General features: G+C 42.5%; 1 protein-coding gene across 1 annotated transcript in view; it reads right to left on the bottom strand.

Annotated features, from left to right (window-relative positions):
- Window positions 1-321: 321 nt before the first annotated feature.
- Window positions 322-17,834, bottom strand: part of LOC107112839 (chromosome unknown open reading frame, human C4orf32) — a 22,980-nt gene continuing 5,467 nt past the window's right edge. The window contains exon 2 of the mRNA XM_015414037.1: window positions 322-671. Within this exon, the coding sequence (XP_015269523.1) occupies window positions 429-671 (243 nt within the window). The 3' untranslated portion in view covers window positions 322-428. The remainder of the gene's footprint in view (window positions 672-17,834) is intronic.

The raw sequence follows: 17,834 nt of genomic DNA, 5'->3' as shown, positions 1-17,834 counted from the left end.
TTCATTAAAAGCATAAAAGGTTATACAAATTGGCCTTTTAAAGTTCAGTTCCCAATACAAAACATAGGTATCAATTGAAAGCAGCCATAGCACAAATATAAAACTGATACCAACTATTTATACAAAGGTGTTTCATACCAGTAAGAACTGAAGCTCACAGACACCACCATAATTCAGTAGCCTCTGATCATTCAAATACACTATGTTTTACAGTCCTGTACTAAGATCCCCCTGTACCCATTGTTCATGCTGAATCCGAAATGTTTGGATTCCTTTTAAACTTCAAAGGTAATGGCAACCTGAAAGAAAGCATGTAGAAGTTGACTACAGTGTTCAGCACAACAGCTTTTAATATACCACTCCTGCTTGGCTAAGTACATAAATCCACCGAGATATGGCATCATTGTTCAGCAGCCACGCACTGTACTTTATTGTTGCACATAAATAATCACAAGGCACAGGACAGCGACTAGTCCAAGGGCTTGTAAACCAAGGAACCAGAGCATAACCCAGAAGAATATGACTATGACAGGTTCCACAATCCGTTCTCCAAAGTATATCCTCGTGAAGCCTATGCTTATGAGGCTTTTGTTGATCTCCCCAAAGAGAGTACCCATCTTTTTATAGTCATCTATAACAGGTTCATCATTGTTGTTTCTTCCTTCTTGGACCTGCAGCCAGAAAAGACAAGGAGACAAATCCATAATATATCAATTCTATTCATAGAAACCCTATTTCTTTCACTGTTTACTTAACATTAAATTATTGAAAAAGATTTCATGAGGGTTTTTTTAAAGTATATCATTGTTTATATCAGACTTGTCATATACAGGACTTTTGTTGTTTCCCACAAGAGTGGGAAAGACCTTGCTTGTGGTATTTCATATCCCAGAAGGAGTTACAGCAAAGCATTAAGAGTCCTCAAAAGTGTCCAAAAGTGTCCTTAGAACTGGAATGACAGACGCCAAACATGTCTAGGGTCATGCCCTGATATAAATAGCCCAGGCTAGGCTGATCACATCAAATTTTGGAAGCTAAACAGGGCTAGCCCTGGTTAGTATTGGTATGGGAGACCACCAAGGAAGTCTGGGGTTGCAACGCAGAGACAGGCAACGACAAACCATCTCTGAACATTTCTTGCCTTGAAAACACTGTAGGGTCACCATAAATTGGCTGTGACTTGAAAGGGATTTTACCACCAAACATGTCTGACTACAGTGGAATCTTTGTGGTTGGACAGTCAAGAGCAGACCCAGACAGAATCTACTGGATTTAATATTATCATTCATATTACTAAAAAAATTCTAAAGTGCTTTAAAAGAAAGTGTTGCACAAAAACTACAATAATGCCAGTACCCTGCTTTCAGGCATATAATCTATCAAAGGAAAAGAGGGGGCAAGCGATGGGAAAGCACATGATGGGGATTTAGTTTCCAGGTAAAGGCCAGGGAAATCAAATGTGTCTTCTAATACCATTTTGAACCCAAAAGTATGCACATGTTCTAACATCAGGAAGCAGGGAATCCCACAGCTTTTGATCTAATTTTTTTTAATCCCATATTTCTTCCAAGGAACTCAGGGCAGTATATATGGTTCTCTCTTTCCCATTTTATCCTCACAACAAAACTGTCAGGTAAGTTAGGCCAAGGTAGTGTCTGGCCTGAAGTTACCCAGTGAGTTTCATGGTAGTGTAGGGATGTCAGGTTCCAGGTGGGACCTGGAGATCCCCTGGAGTTACAGTTCATCTCCAGACTACAGAGATCAGTTCCCCTGAAGAAAATGGATGATTTGTAGGGTGGACTCTATGGCATTGTACCTCACTGAGGTCCCTGCCCTCCCCCAGGCTCCATTCCCAAATCCCCAGGAGTTTCTCCACCTGGATCTGGCAACCCTACCCGCCATTCCCAGGGAGGACCTCACAACCCTATGCTCTTGATCAACAATGAAAGCTAATGAAGAACATGGAAAAAAATGATAAAACAAGATAAATGAGATTTTGGGGTTGAGAGAACTTAAGGAACAAAAGGGAGTACACAAAGTCAGAAAACAGAAGGATAGAAAGGAGCCACGAGATGACTACACTGATAAATTAGCAGAAGTTTGAATTAAATTTGTAGAGAAATGGAAAGTAATGTAGATAAAAAAGAATAGTAAAACTATAGATTTAAAAAAATTAAATGGAGAAGAAAAAAATGTGAAAAAGGCCAAACAGAGGAACATTAAGAGTAGGTTATATGAGAGAACAAGAGGGGCTCTACAGGGTGGGAAATGCCATTCTCCCCTCCTGCCTCTAGTTTCCCATTCTTACTGTGGGTTCATTTCTCCTTCCCACCTTCCTTTTTTTAAAAAAATCTACCTAGCCCACCCACTCAGTTGATCTTTCCACCCTCAAGCATGTGATTTTCCTCACCCCCCCTTGCCAGCCCTCGTGACGTCCCCTCCCCCCTCCCCCCTTTTTTACATCTTTACCTGGTTTTTTAAACAATGATGGTGCATGTACAGATGTCATCAACTACTTCGAGTTTTTTTTAATCCCTTGTTTTAGATTTCATATTGTTATGCAAATGTTTCATATTTTTATGCAGATGTGATGTTTGCTCTGGGTTTGCAGAAACACATATACTAGCTAAGAGTCTCCCTCCCCTCCTTGTGACTGCATAGGAGAGCCACCAGTTGCTATTAGACATATGACAACGCAGAATCAATCAAAAGGAAGATATGAAGCTTAGAGATACTGAAAAGTCAGTAGAAATTAACAGAAATTTTAAAAGGGAGGGGAATGAGGAACTGCTAGTTCATGAGGAAGGAGAAATAGATACAGACCTGAGATAAAGATGAAGGACACAAAATCTGAACTCCAGTTTGGCATGAATTTGGCTTGCCTGCCTAAGAACTTTTGCCTTCGCCCCTGACTAGCCAGGTACAGAGCAAGATACTTTTGTTGGGTCAGTCAAGCTGTTGTAGTGATCAGGCTTTACAGCACAGTCCCTCATGTCTAAGAACCATGCCAGTCCACACTGTGTTTGCCACTCTAAACTGCCCAATTGAGTCACATGGTCAACGGCCACAGGATAGGACAGTGAAATCACTTTTCCTAATTCACTTCCTTATCTTGTCAGCTGTGATGCAGATATCTGATGGAGATGGGCAATGGCAGGTCTTAATGATCACCCTTGTAAACTGAAGAAATAGGAAACATGCTTGATTCTGTTAATGATTCCATTAGAAAGAGCCACAGCTAAGAAAGAAGTTGCTCATAAATATTTTAGCTAACAGGATCAATATGCCCATCAATAAAAGACTGGCTGGTATATATAGTGATATAGATTAAAAAACATCGTGAAGTTTCTGCAAACTGGTTTACAATCAAAGCATAATTCCTGTGCTGGTGAGGAGTTAGGCTCTATCTTGTTGAATGCCTCAGGAATATGTTCTGGCATCCATAACCTTCTTTATATGAGGCCACTGAATGAGATAATCTGAAACTTTAATACTGGATGCTGTCAATAAGCAGATGACACCAAGATCTATATTTCATCCCATAAGACCCCAGATGCAACCATCTCTGCTCTGAACCAGTGCTTTGGGTTTGTAAAGTTGCACAGAAAATGCAGAATGGATTTTCCCATTAAGGTCTCTCTACCCAGAAAGACTACTCTGGGACTGGAATGACAGCCCGCAGAGTAGAATGACAGTCCCTAGCAATACAATCTGTGTTCTGGGACTGGTTTGAAGGCATCCCCGAGGATGGCTGGGGAAGCTGTCCCTGGAGAGTTAATATTAAAGAAGTCTTTAATGTATGGTGAGATTTCTTCCGTTGGTATATTGTTGTTCAACAAAAGGTTATTTAGAGTCCATTGATGTGTCTTTTTTTGTTCAGCTCCTAGGTCTGGCATTTGACCCTGTTATTCAAACCTCTGATGTTGTATGAAATGATTTTTAAGATCAGTCTACATGGTGGCTGTTCAGCTGATAAAAGCGACAGCGGCATCCAGAGATGTATTGGTCTGAGAGCAAAGACTTGTTATAGCTTGAGTTTGGAGACAGACAAAGGTAATGGAGTTCAAGAAGTAATTAGAGTTAGAGTAACTGATAGAAGGAAAGTCCAAGAGGAAAAAATGATTTATGCTGTATATACATAGTAATACAATAGGCAATACGTTAATATAATAATTATTGAAATGATTATAATCAATACTAATAAAAATTTGAATTAATTCAAACTTTTACACTGTTGCACTTCTGCACTTTACTAATTTATAATAATGATATGAACTACAACTATTAACTGCAATAATAATTAATTCGTTTAACAAGTCAAAGTGAATGGTAAACTTCCACAGTTGATGAAATGTAGTCCTTATGCAAGAGTATTAAATCACCTGATGATCTATCAAATAGAGTTATCTCTCCTTAAATAGAATTCTGTTTTGGTCATGGACTCTCCTGAACATTCCACATGCTCCCAAATCAGTTTGCTCCCTGATCTGTTACTCAGAAGCTGTCCCTATACACTGGCTGCGTTGCCTGAGTCTCGCCTCCAATATTCTAAACAGTTTGCTGTTCCTCTCCCCCCAATAGCCAGTCGAAATACAAAGGTCACTTGCATATGCGGCCTGATTGGCCTTTGCCTCTAACATTCTAAACAGTTTGTTGTTGCAAGTCACTGAATGTGTCCTGAGGTAGAATACATATCCCAATTTTCCCTTAAACCGTCACTGGAGTTGACAAAATACATATCGCAATCTTCCCTTAAATGGTCACTGGAGTTGCCAATCTCCCTGTGGGTTAAAAAGATAACAAAACTGGGGCAAAATTAGTATGATTGATCCACTCAAACACTTAAGTATGTGTGCTAATACAATCACTTTTATACTCGAAAATTATTTCTAAGTATACAAATTATCAACAAGGCATACAACCTAAGCCATACAATGTCTCAATGTTATACAAAATTGTGAAACTCAATGATATACTAACATTACAGTAAACTCAAACAGAACACTAGTTGCTGCTAACAGCCGAAGAATTTATAGAACTTCAGTACATTAGTTAACAGCCAAAGGATTATGGAACTTTACATAACTGCCGGCTTTTGCTTGGTTTCATATCATAACTTCATCAGAAGCGAGTCAACGTGTATTGTGTAAGAATTTTCCTTGTATTGTAATTATACTTCCTGGTTTCTAAGGATTGTTCTTCACGAGAGCTGCTACATTTAGTGTTGGGACTAGCCCTTATTTTCTCCCTGTGGCGCCTGGAGATCTCCCAGAAATCACCGTGTTCCTCAGCCACAGCACATCATTTCCCCTACAGAAAATTTCCCAGCTATTACAATGGCTGCTTTGGGCAGGGGACTCAATGGCATTATACCCTGCTGAGGTCCCTCCACACCCTAAACCCTGCACTCCCCAGGCTTTACCCCTCACATCTACAGGTCTGGCCCTCCCCTTAGTATTGCCAGCCTCCAGGCAGTACCTGGAGATCTTCAAGATCAGTTGTCCTGGAGAAAATGGCTGCTTTGGGTAATGGACTCTATGGAATCATACCCTGCTGAGGTCCCTCCGCACCCCAAACACTGCCCTCCCCAGGCTCAACCCCTCAAATCTACAGGTATTTCCTAACCCAGAGTTGGCAACCCTGTAACTGACTATGGAACCGCTTTCCAGACCCTTGGAACCCAGAAGACATGGCATAGGAGGAGGTGCTTTTCTACCTTAGCTGCCACTGCATTACCCCAAATCAACATAAGTCAGGGGTGGAGAGAACCATAACTGTTACCATGAGGCTGTCCTCCCATACTACCCACTTGGGGCAGCAAAATCACTTGAGACAGCCCTGCTAAGCAGAAGGAAATAAACATGACTTGCCTCCATTTTTCCCTTCCCTCTGCCATGTCACCAGCCACAGTTGAGACACTCACCTGGAGCTTCCTTCTAGAGCTTGTTGTATTTCTTCCCACAACGAGCCTTACTCCTAGTAATATATAATCAGTAAGTTGTATCAAATACGCAAGTCAATCAAACAGATGAATGTGAAGGTAAAGCTGGCTTTCACTAGATCAGTATTATTGGTAAATTCAAACTAACAGTTAATAATGGAAACTTAACAATCCTACACCCTGAAAACCCACCCTTCCCTCCAACTCAAGATGTTGTTTAAAAGGATCTTTAACTGTTATATGTACATAGGATTAAATATATTGTACAAGAGTAGTATAAACTACAATCCGTACACTAGTATTCCATAAAAATGGAGGCTGTCAGTCCTTTAGACCCAATGGCTCTTGTTCAGACAGTGGAATGAATACGAGAGTGGGGATCTTGGAGACAAACACTAGGGGTAACCAGACACGAACCATTAATTCCCCTCCCACAAAATTCTAGATAGTAAAATTCTTAAACTACGCTATGATATACGCAACCATAAAAAATGCATGAATAGAACTACGAACACAGTATGATTATGTTGCTGCTTCGGAGACTTGGAACACTTAAGTCAGGTGAACATTAAATAGCCTAGTTACAGCCTTGCTTCCTGGTGGTGGCGAGGTGACGAGATCAAATTTTCTTTTAGCACCATTCTTGTCTGGGTCTGGAGGAGGAGGCAAACCTAGTGATTTCAGCAGTTGGAGACCTGAGTTGATGTCTGAAGCCTACATCAAGGAGCTGTTGTTCCACACTTGAATTCTGGCCAGAGTTGCCCATTTATACCGGATATTAGCCTCCTGGAGTAGCTTCGTTATGGGCTTCATCTCCTTGTGGTGCGAAATGGCTTCTTGGGGGAGATCTGGGAAGATTTCAATTTTTAGATCACAGAACATGAAGTGCCTTCTGGAGCGTGCTTCTGCTACAATTTTTTGCTTTGTTTGCTGATCTTTAAGAGTCATTATAATGGCACATGAATTTTTTCCCCTTCAGATTGTTAATAGCCCCCAGTCTGTATGCTTTAAGTATCATAGGCGTTACTTTGTCTGCCAGATGAAGTTCTGTGGAGATCCAACAAGCAAGAAATATTGTAAATTCTGTGTTTTCTTCTATGTTTTCAGGAAATCCCCCTAGTTTAAGGTTAAATTGTTTAGAACTGAATTCAAGTTTCAGGAGTCTGTGTTTTATATGAGTTTCTTCTGACTGCATCTGTGGGATTTCTTTTTTAAACCCAGTTTGCATCCATGGCATTTTCTGCCTTTAAATTAACTTCTTGCACAGATTGCTTGATCACATCCATTTGAGATTGTAATGGCTCAAGCAGGGCCTTCATAGTACTGAGTATTCTGGAATTCCCTGCTGCTAAAATATCAGGTCCTGACATCTCATTCTTCATTTGCTGGATTTCTGTGTTGTTGGTGTCCATTTTAGGTTCTAAGCTTTCTTGTGAGGCCTGCCAATTGTGCGAGTTTTCTTTATGAAAATAATCTGTCACTGACCTACAAAGTATCTGGTCTTTCTTCAAGAATTTTATTTTGAGGTGTTCCATATAGGATTCTCACTTTAGTAGTGTAGATTGCCTTGAAGGATTATAAAAGAGGAGAGAGGGAAGCAGAGCTCTGAATTATGCTGCCATCTCAGTTGGCGTCAGGCCATGCCCCTATGCAAATAACTCTCCCCAGGGGCTGTTTTGGTTCTGTAAAATGGGGCAGGAGAAAGCCAGGCTGGGAACCCCTCCTAGGGTTGCCAGCTCTGTGCTGAGAAGATCCTAGAGATTTTTGGGGTAGATTCTGGGGAGGGACTCCAGCAGGGCATATAGCCACGGAGGAGTCTGCCTTCCAAAGCAGCCATTTTCTCCAGGGGAACTCTCTCTGTAATCTGGAGATCAGTTGTAATCCCAGGAGATCTCCAGCCACTACCTGTATGCCGGCAACCCTCTCCTTCACCCATGCCACAGTTCTGAGTCCAATCAAACCCCCAACAACTTTTAAAATGATGTGCTATGTGGCTATGGGTAAAGTGAGTTGGGGCTGCGTTCCCGACTCACCAAAAAAAAAAAATTTCCTGTATAGCTCGGCCCAAATGGTATTCATAATTAGAGATGGCAGTTTTTTAGAATGAAACAATTTGCTCCTAGTCCAAGTCTAGCACTTGGAATAGAACTACTTAATTTAGACACAAAATCAGTATTAAAGATACTTCTCTGAGCCCTAGACTGCTTTGTCAAACTGCAAGCCTGCAGGTGACGGTGTCCCTGCCAATGCTCTACCAGACAATTTGAAGGATATTACATCGCAGGAGCATCTTGTATGACTTAAGTCTGCCATCTCAAGCATACTGACTCGGAAGCAACTTTCATTTATGTATAAGAGACTCACTTATTATGATGCAAAAACAGGCAAAGCTTTAATTTGCAGCTAGAGAAGCCAGGTATTTGCACTTGATATAAAAGAGGAAAACACGCTTCTCCAAGAAACATCATTTTATACCAGGTACTAGTATTTTCTGCACAGTGCAGAATAACTGAATTTGCTTGCTCTGCCAATTTATGGGGGATTTCTACCAGCTTCAATAGGTGTTTTTTTAAGTCATATTTTTTGTATCTGTTACAGTGGAATGGTCTGCTCCCCCTCATATTTGTGTAAGTTGGTTTAGTCTCATAGGGCTGAGTCTCTGCTGGGTTCTGTTTGTTAGTTAGAACGGTAGACTGCCGGAGTTCCCTTGTTGTGGAACCAGTTGCTCCTATCTCTGTATTTTACGGTTACCAGTTCTGTGTTGGGAAGTACCTGGAGATTGGGGGAGTGGAGCCTGAGGAGGATGAGGTTTGGGGAGGGGAGGGGAGGGAAGGAACTTCAATGGGGGGTATAATGCCATAGAGTCCATCTTCCAAAGTGGCTATTTCCTCCAGGGGAACTGATCTCTGTTGCCTGGAGATCAGTTGCATTCCCAGGAGATCTCCAGTCACCCCCTGGATGCTGGCAACTCTACTCTATCTCCTTGCTAATAAATTGATGTTGTTGTCTCAATCTGAGAGCAGGAACCTGAGTAAATAACCTATTCCTGGCCTGCTAGCAAAGGGATCTCTCTCTCTCATGCACACACATGCCAAATGCATAGAGGATTAGTCTATCAGTTGCTTTTACTCAAGACAGCTAAATGGAACCTCCATATTCAGAGGCAGGCTCTCACAGAATATTGGATACTGAAGACTCTGCATTAATGCCTCTACTTTTTTCCTCTGTGGCTTTCACAGCTTTAGAGTTCAAAACTTAACAATGCATTTTTCTAAAATATAAGAAAGCAGAACTGTGGAATTATATCTGGGCATACATAAGAATAAACAAAGTTAGCACAGCTTGAACAGTCAAGAATGACATTTAATGGCAGTACATGGCTTGTATTTCAGCTGGAAGGAAAGACAAGAACAGGATTAATCTTTTAGTGCTGACCAGAGAGATAAGGGATAAATTAACACCAGAAAGCAAACAGCCACTATATAGAATTATTTAGCTGTTATGGCAATAACCATCCAGATATGATGTAATTCACAGGAAATAAAGCTAAGGATTTGCCAAAAGTTGTTATGGCAACTGAGCTCTCAAGTAGTAATTGAACAAATCCAATTCCACACAGCTGGACTCCAACTCAGTCAAATCTTTATGGAACATTTTCTTAAAAGCCACTTTTCCAAAGCACTTCATGAAACAAGAACCTAAACCAACTACAAGTTACATTAGCTATTTAGCTCACTTGCAAATATTATTTATTACACTTTTATATTGCTCTCCCCACAAAGTGGGCTCAGACCAGTGTACAACATTTTACATTAAGAAACATAAAAACAGTCCATTAATTTAAGTATACAGATAAAATACTGAAATCTTCAAACAACAAATGGTATACAAGGAGAATAAAACCTACATGGTGTCACAGTACAAATTTGACCCCTGATGGTGTGTGTGTGGGGGGGGGGACAGACAACTGATTGGCCAAACCATTGCTGTCCTCAACCATATCCTTGGGAGAACATCTCTGCCTTAAAGGTAAAAAGGTAGAAAGAAGTGCAAGTAGAAAGAAGTGCAAATGTCAAGTTGAATTTGAGATTCGCACAGGTCCAACATGTTTCAAGGCACATCAGACCTGTAGTCTACACTGCACATGCATGTCTGTCAGGGTTCAGTGCACTGTAAGTGCATTGTGATTGTGAATGGCCATAAGTTGCACTGCCATTATAGTCTTTTCTGCACCTGTTTGTTCCCCCACAGTTTGACCACAGCCATAATGGAAGCAGAATCTCCCCACTGCATTGCATCCCACTCTCACTTTCCTCCTGCATTTCAGCTCTTTCCAGATTCTGCATTGTTTTATGGCCATTTGGTGGTGACTTCGCAGCCGTCATGGCACTGCCCCAGGGTATCTGAAAGTGGTTCCTCCCCGGACCTTTTTGTTCTTCAGCTTCCGATTAAGAGGGAAGCAGACTACTTGATGTAACTTAAGTCTTCCCTTTCCATTCCCCCTCCCTATTTCCACTTCTATTTAATTTTCACCTAGCACACAACTTAGAGGGCAGGTAGAGGGGCAGCCTGGGGAGGTCCTCTGCAAGCCTGATGTTTTTAGCTTGTGGAAGGGGGGCATTTGACACACTCCTCCATCCTTTGCACATGGGACCCTAGGGAGGGATCTTTTCCCTTCTCCAAAGCCAATCTGCACACAACGTAGGTTTGCCCACCTCCAGCTGGCAATTGGAGATCTCCCACTATTACAATTGCTCTCCAGATGACCAAGATCAGGTCCCCTGGAGAAATTGGCTCTTTTGGAGGGTGGACCCTATAGCACTACATCTTCTGAGGTCCCTCCCCTCCCCAAACCTCACCCCCCCACTCCACCCTCAAAATCTCCAGGTATTTCCTAACCCAGAGATGGCAACCCTAACTCAACTTGGAGGGGGATGTATTAAAAGGAATGACAGTATTGCCCACTGGAAACAATGGGAGGGGCTTGAAGGCCCATTTGTTTTTGTTTTTTAAATCTAAAACCCTTGGGATGCCATCCCTCCCAACAGACCAGCCAGCCAGCCGCCAAACTGGCATCCCTCTATAAGTCAGGCATGCCTGGAGTAGCCCAGTGGCAGCTGGTCAAAGGGGGTGGGAGAGTGGGGTAGAGAGGAAAAAAGGGAAGGATGCAGTGTGCCCCATCCCTTGCTTACGCACTTGGCCAAGTTGGTGGCAATTGGACACTCCCCTCCACAGGTCACAAGTGACGTTAACCACAATTAAGCAAAAAATGCAGGTTTTGGTTGTAGATGCAGAATGCATACACAAGAATAAACTGGAGAAAAAAGGACAGTGCAGAGGGCGGGGGCACAAAATATAACATTAACCTTAAACAGTGAGCTGTTAGTGCAGAAAGGTCCTATCTTGCATCACACTTTTTCTCTATAAACAGGAACCTGCTGCAGGCCAACAATCCTCCTGTACTTTGCATTTAAGGTCTTTTCCAAACAATAAAACCACAGATGTTTTCCTCCCCAGCACTATATTTATACTAGTCTCAATTCAGTGCAATATTTCATGGATGAAATGGTAGTTCTTGTCACAGGTTACATAAATTATGCAATGCATAGATTTGTCAGTTGACTTTAAACACTTATTCAACCCCAAGCACAAAAAGGGGGAAAAAAACCCTGAAAGCCTATGAAATGAGGGTCTTATGTTATTGTGAGGGCAATTATTTATCATTGGTAAGAACTAAAGGAACTACCCCATGCTGGAATGTGGGAGGGAACACTCTTAATGATCCATCCCTATCTCTCACAAACAGAACAAAACATTTAAAAGATGACAAAGTGGTGTGAGCACGGAGGGTGGCAAAAGAGTTTTGTTTGTTTTGGTTTTCTCCCTTTGACATTTTTCTCATTTCAGCAATATTCAATAGTTGAAAACACAACCAAGCTTGCAATCCGAACAGGGCAAGAAGTCCCAATGGTAGCTGAATGTGAATCCTTTCCTGGCTTTCCCACTGTCAAGGTCCACATTTATGTACAATAGAGAAGGAAAACAAGCTAGCAAATGGGTATTGTTTGATCCCCCACAGCACACCATGGTCAGGAAGCCTGTTTTTGTACCCTACTGACTTCTCAGATCCCATGATGTCTGAGCTGCAGGAAAGGGCCATGTTTGAAAATAAAGCCAGGGAATTAAGATCAGGCTGTGTGCCATTAAGAGGTTGTTATTACAGGAAGTAGCTTGATTCCCAAAGAACTGTCACCCACCCTAATCAAAGGATCTGTTCTGCACGCCTCTGAGACTCATCGACTCTCTGGCTATGATTAAAGACCAGGGCTTTTAGGATAATAACCTACCATCTCAGACCACTCAGGAATCTCACTTACAGTGCAGACTTCTCCAGAAACCTAATCAAATGCACAGCCAGGACCCACTGCTACCAGATCTTAGTCATACTTGCTGCATAGGTAACTTGATCTTCTCAGATAGGCCCATCTTCCACTCCCATCAAGAAAAATTCTAATCATCCAACAGCAGCTCAGATCTTGACATTTCTTGCAATAAGAATGCAGGTTCAAGTGTTTCTCTAATCACAGATCAAACCCAAATTCCCCAGAGACTGGCTGGATCCTAAAGTTTGGCCCAACAGCAAAGTGGATTTAGAACTGCAGCCAATAACATTTGGTCCCAACAGTAAACACCTAAAGCCCTGTTCAAGTGTTAGTATAAATAAACATACATCCTGCCTGTTTGTGCATACTTGCCAACGTATATTCACTATACAAAGAAAATTGGGCGTCAGTGGGGTTTATATTACACAAGAAAGGGGACCCACTTGCGCGCGGGGGGGAGGGAGAAGAGCTCCACACAGAGCAGGAGGAGGAAGCAGCAGCAGCAGGTAAGCCTCCCCCCCCGGACACCGGTGGTGCGGCCTGAGTGGCTGACAGCCGCCAGGCCTCGCCGATCTCCTCTCCCCCTCCCCTGGTCTCCAGGCTCCAGCAGCGAGGCCTGAGTGGCCTTGCCAATCTCCCCCCCCGCTCAAGCGGCGAGGCCTGAGCGGCTTCCAGCCATCGGGCCCCGCTGAACTCTTCTCCCCCCCTGCCTCAGGCCCCACCGATCTCCTCCCCCCCACTCTGGCAGTGAGGTCCTCCCAATCTCCGCCCCCCAGCTTGGGCCCCACGGATCTCCTTTCCCCACCCCACCCTGGCAGCGAGGCCTGAGTGACTTCAAGCCGCCAGCCCGCCAGTTCCCAGAGCGTTCTCTGCGCATGTGCAGGGAACGCTCTTTTAATTTTTACTTTTTAGGTAATTTAAATATTTTTTCCAATTTTTCATATTTTTCTGCACACCTCGGCATTGCCCCACGTGCGCAGGAAAATCTCCCTGTCCCCCAGGTGCCCCTGATGTGCGGATTTAGATATCCGCACGCAGGGGGCGCCTTCGCTATTAGTATATAGCTGTTGAGCTGCACATATATTGATTGTAACACGAGAATTACTCAACACACGTACAAAGAACAATCAAGTGTACACTGTATGCAGATTGTATGTGTGTTCACTATAACTTGTGAACAGGGCTCAGGTTAAAAGGATACAAGAATGGTACTCTGAAAGTCTCTGTCTCAGACTTTTCCTCCACAAGTTCAGGACAAAACACAAGGCTTAGGGGGGTGAAGACCCCCTTCCCCAGGATTGCTCTGACATCACAGACACTCAGCTTAAGATATTCCCTAAATTTAGCATATTGCTTTGCTTTTTCATCACAGTTTTTCTGTATATGTTTGACAGATTACAAATTTAGTTACTGTCTCCCTCTCCTCCCCCAATTCCACCCCAATTACATGAATGCTCATGTAAAATCAGGCCCCAAAACACTCAAAAGTGTATATCTGAAGGCCAAAGGCATGTGATCCCTTGCTTCTCTGACACAATAATCCCTGTCAACCACCAGAAATCAACAGTCTCTTTTGGTTTCCAAGACATACAGCAATAAGTTTTAAAAGTTGTTTTTCCTGCTCTGTGGATAATTTCCCCCCCAATATGACCTCTGTATCAGTCATATCATCTTTACATGCCTTTAAGCAAATTAGCATATGAAATTAGCAATAATTAAAGGAAGTAGACTCATTCTGCAAGGCATAAGAATTCATACCAGGCCTTCAGCGACATATGTGGCACGGTCTCAGTTAATACATTTTAGTTTTTAAAAATTACATGTATTTGGCATTATACTTCACAACAGGAATAGCCATAACAAATCTACAATGCAGGACACCTCTTTTATAATTTGTGGTGGTTTTGTTTCTTTTTTAAAATTCTTTTTGAGTTGGTGTTTGTGGAGAGTGGGAGTTTCTGCACTGCAGATAAATGGAATAAGAACCAGTCTGCGTTATATGTTTTGTCCCATAGGCTTGGGCAAATCTTTTGCCATAGGATTACACCACAGATACCAAACAAGCATGACTGCATGTGGCTAAACTGCCATCTAATGAAACCATTACAGCATCATCCTAAGCAGAGTTACACCCTTCTAAACTCACTGAAATCAATGGGCTTAGAACAGGGGTGGCCAAACTTGCTTAACGTAAGGGCCACATAGAATAAACGTCAGATGTTGGAGAGCCGCAAGACATGAACAAATATTACACACATTTTTATTGAAAAATAGGCAGATTTGCTTGTTATTAACATTAAATGAGACTGCCAAAAATAAAAACAAAAGGGGTTAAAAACAGATATTGAAAATGATATTTATTTATTCAATGATATCTGTAGGCGGGGGAGGGCTTTGAGAAAGCATTTAAAGTTAAAGTTGATTTCTTTCTCCGCTCCCCCCCACCTCAAGCCTACTCAGGGAGGGGAACACTGGCCGGGGAAGGTAAGACTGATCGGGGAGGCATGCCTTCCCTTCACTTCCCCAGCCGCCCTACCGGGAGCCGCACAATAGGTGTGAAAGAGCCACTCCCGAGCCACAGTTTGGCCACCCCTGGCTTAGAAGGTCATAGCTCTGCTTAGGATGGCAATGCTAACGAAAGAGTGCCTGATTACATACCTTCCCCCATTGTCCCTCAAGTAGGGAAAAACAAACAGGTGATTCAACTATGCCCTTGCGGCAGGTGTTTTACTTTTTATGCTGAACGGAACAAAAATATCACAAGACGGCAGGAGGCTGAGTCAGACGCTAAAATCCAAGTGGTGACCAGCTGTGGTGATTAGAGAAAGGTGCTTGCTGCGTACTAAGAGGCATCTGTCTTCTCAACCTTCCTTCCAAGAACTGGAAAAACAGTTCAAGCAAATCATCCAAAACAAAAGCTCCAGACCTCAATGCCATCATATGAAACAAGGTTCTGGAGTCAATCTTAGCTTGAAGGTGACTCACCACAGCAACTGTTGGTCAACACATAGCAGGTTTTTCTTGAGGAGCCTAACTAGCTCACAGAGACCAAGCAAGTGTGCAAACATTTGAAACAATATGATGCTCAAACAGGGCAACAAGGAGCTTTGATACAAAACTATCCAAATAAAGAGCAGATCTTATACCAATATATATATATATTTAAACTAACACTTCTGCCTCTGGTGGGCTACAATTTTAACTGTTTAATTTGTCCAAAGTTTATTTAGCAACATATGCTATATTTTCATTGGCGCAAAATAACTATAATTAATGTTGGAAAGAAACTGAACTGTTGCAGCTTTAGGTTGCTGATCTACTGGCCGGGCTCCAACCACATGAAGAATATGTAATTGTTCTCAGGCTTTTTCCTAAGAAGGGGGTGCAGATTTTTGTTAACTCCTCCTTCCTATTGTAGACATCTGCAATATTGTTCCCAAAGTTCTGCTACCCCTCCTCCCCTGGAACAAAACTTCAAGGGGCTAAAGGGGATGGAGTGGGAGGGAGGAAGCAGTTCACCACCACCTCTTAATGGTTGGATCTGTGCCACTGTCTCTATTTCCCAAGCCTCATAGGCTATTCTTGAGGTGCTACAAAACCTTGATTTATATCAACGTAAGTCCTAACATATATTCTCTTGATGGATTTTTACTAGAGTTTCATTACTAATTTAACAATCCTGAAAATGCAGCTTTACAAAATAATAAACAGAAGCTGGCTATATATTACTCCTCTATGGTAAAGCGTTCCCCCTCCCATTAAGACGGGGGGGGGAACCCTCTCAACTGCTGGTTCCTGAAAATTTCAGACCCCTCCACAGTAAAAAGCATAACAGCATTAACACGGTAAATACTTGCTTTCTGTACAGCATTTTTAGAGTCTTGCAAAACACACACAATCAACTTAGTTACAAAGTAGAAAAGGCCAGTGGAGACCTGCAACATCTTATGGAATGCTTTCAATGTGCAGAGAATATCTAGCTCTCCATTTGTGTACACGTAAACCCTTATGGATATACATACAGAAGATCAGCTTTTTATTTGTATCATGAGAGCTTCAACTACTTCTTGAATAGACCTTCCCCTAAGGTTGGGTTCCCCTTGTGTCTCTCAGCATTTTTGAATTTTGAAAACGGGTAGCAAGTACCACCATAAAATGGCTGCCAAGATGGGAGAAGCACAACCAATCACAAAATGGCTGCCATAGAAGGGTTGGGTTCAGTCACAAAACCTTGGTAGATTCCAAGCCAAGTGTCCTCCTATGACAGAGGCAGCAATTTCTAAATACTAGATGCTCCTTGTAAACACAAATGTGATGCCTCCTGGCCTCTTTTTAATTAACAACTGGTCCAACAAGGTAGAGGAAAATGAGGACTGGCTCTTCACTTTGGGTTTAGCTTTATAATGGGATTGGACAAATCCAGGCAGGATAAGTCCAGCAGTGACTACTAGCCAGGGTTACTAACGGGAACTTCCAAGTTGAGAGGCGGAAAACCTTTGAATACCAGTGCTAGGAAGCATCATCAAGGGAAGGCCCTGGCTTCTATACCCTGTTGTTGGCTCTCTATGGCAATTGGTTGGCCACTGTGAGAGACAGGATGCTGGGCCACTGGAATGATCCAGCAGGGCACTTTGATGTTTTAAAGAAGGAAATGGATGCCAGGAAACAAAGAAGGGGGTGCCGTGTCAGAGATCACTGCCCTTTGAAAACATCCAGTCTTTCCTTAATAGTCACTGGGGGGTAGACTAAAATACACACTACACTAGGAATATGTGATTGCCCAACATGTACTTTTAACTATGGAAGTTCTCTGGTTGACAAGGTCTACTTGTGGGGAAGCCACCTATAAGCAAAGAAAACCCTTTCCCCAGAGGTGGCCTTATATCTGTATAATTTCTCTTCCATTGCATCTTTTTTGCATCTTCCACTATGGGTGTGGCTGTGCCTGCTTCCTCATGCTAGGAATTGGGCTGTGTTAGAGAAACCAAGCCTGACTAATTGCAAGCCACAGGTGGGAGATGTTTTCTTTAGGAGCAGATCTCCTTTCAACACAAACCTATTTTCCTGCAAAGCCTTCATGATGCAAGAATTACAGGAAGCTCTGGATGACCTGCACTGAACCTCAGGAAGGACTGTTGTACTTATTCATGAGGTTCCGGCAAATTACCTAATAGTCTGTTAATAGATATTAATACAGCATAGCTTAAAGATAGGGTTGCCAGCTGCCATGAAGAAAAATGTCCTGTCCCTTTAGTGGGGACCTAATGTGTGGCAGCCAAAGCTTTTCATGGCATGGAGGTAAATATCATCCCTTTAAAGCCTCTATTAAAGGGAGAGGACATTTTTTTCTCTCCAGGCAACTGAGAGCCCTACTTAAAGATGACAGAAGAAGGGTGAAACCCTGCATCTTTAAAGCTGTGGTCCTGTGAACCTGGGACTAAGTACCATTTTATGCAGTGGGACTTACAAGCAAATGTGCATGGGATCAGAATTAAGACCTGAACAAATTT

This window comes from Gekko japonicus, unplaced genomic scaffold (genome assembly GCF_001447785.1).
Source record: "Gekko japonicus isolate JY-2015 unplaced genomic scaffold, Gekko_japonicus_V1.1 scaffold2851, whole genome shotgun sequence".
NCBI classification, from domain to species: domain Eukaryota; kingdom Metazoa; phylum Chordata; class Lepidosauria; order Squamata; family Gekkonidae; genus Gekko; species Gekko japonicus.
The sequence above is the reverse complement of the archived record's forward strand: the minus strand, read 5'-3'. Positions and strand labels throughout refer to the sequence as shown.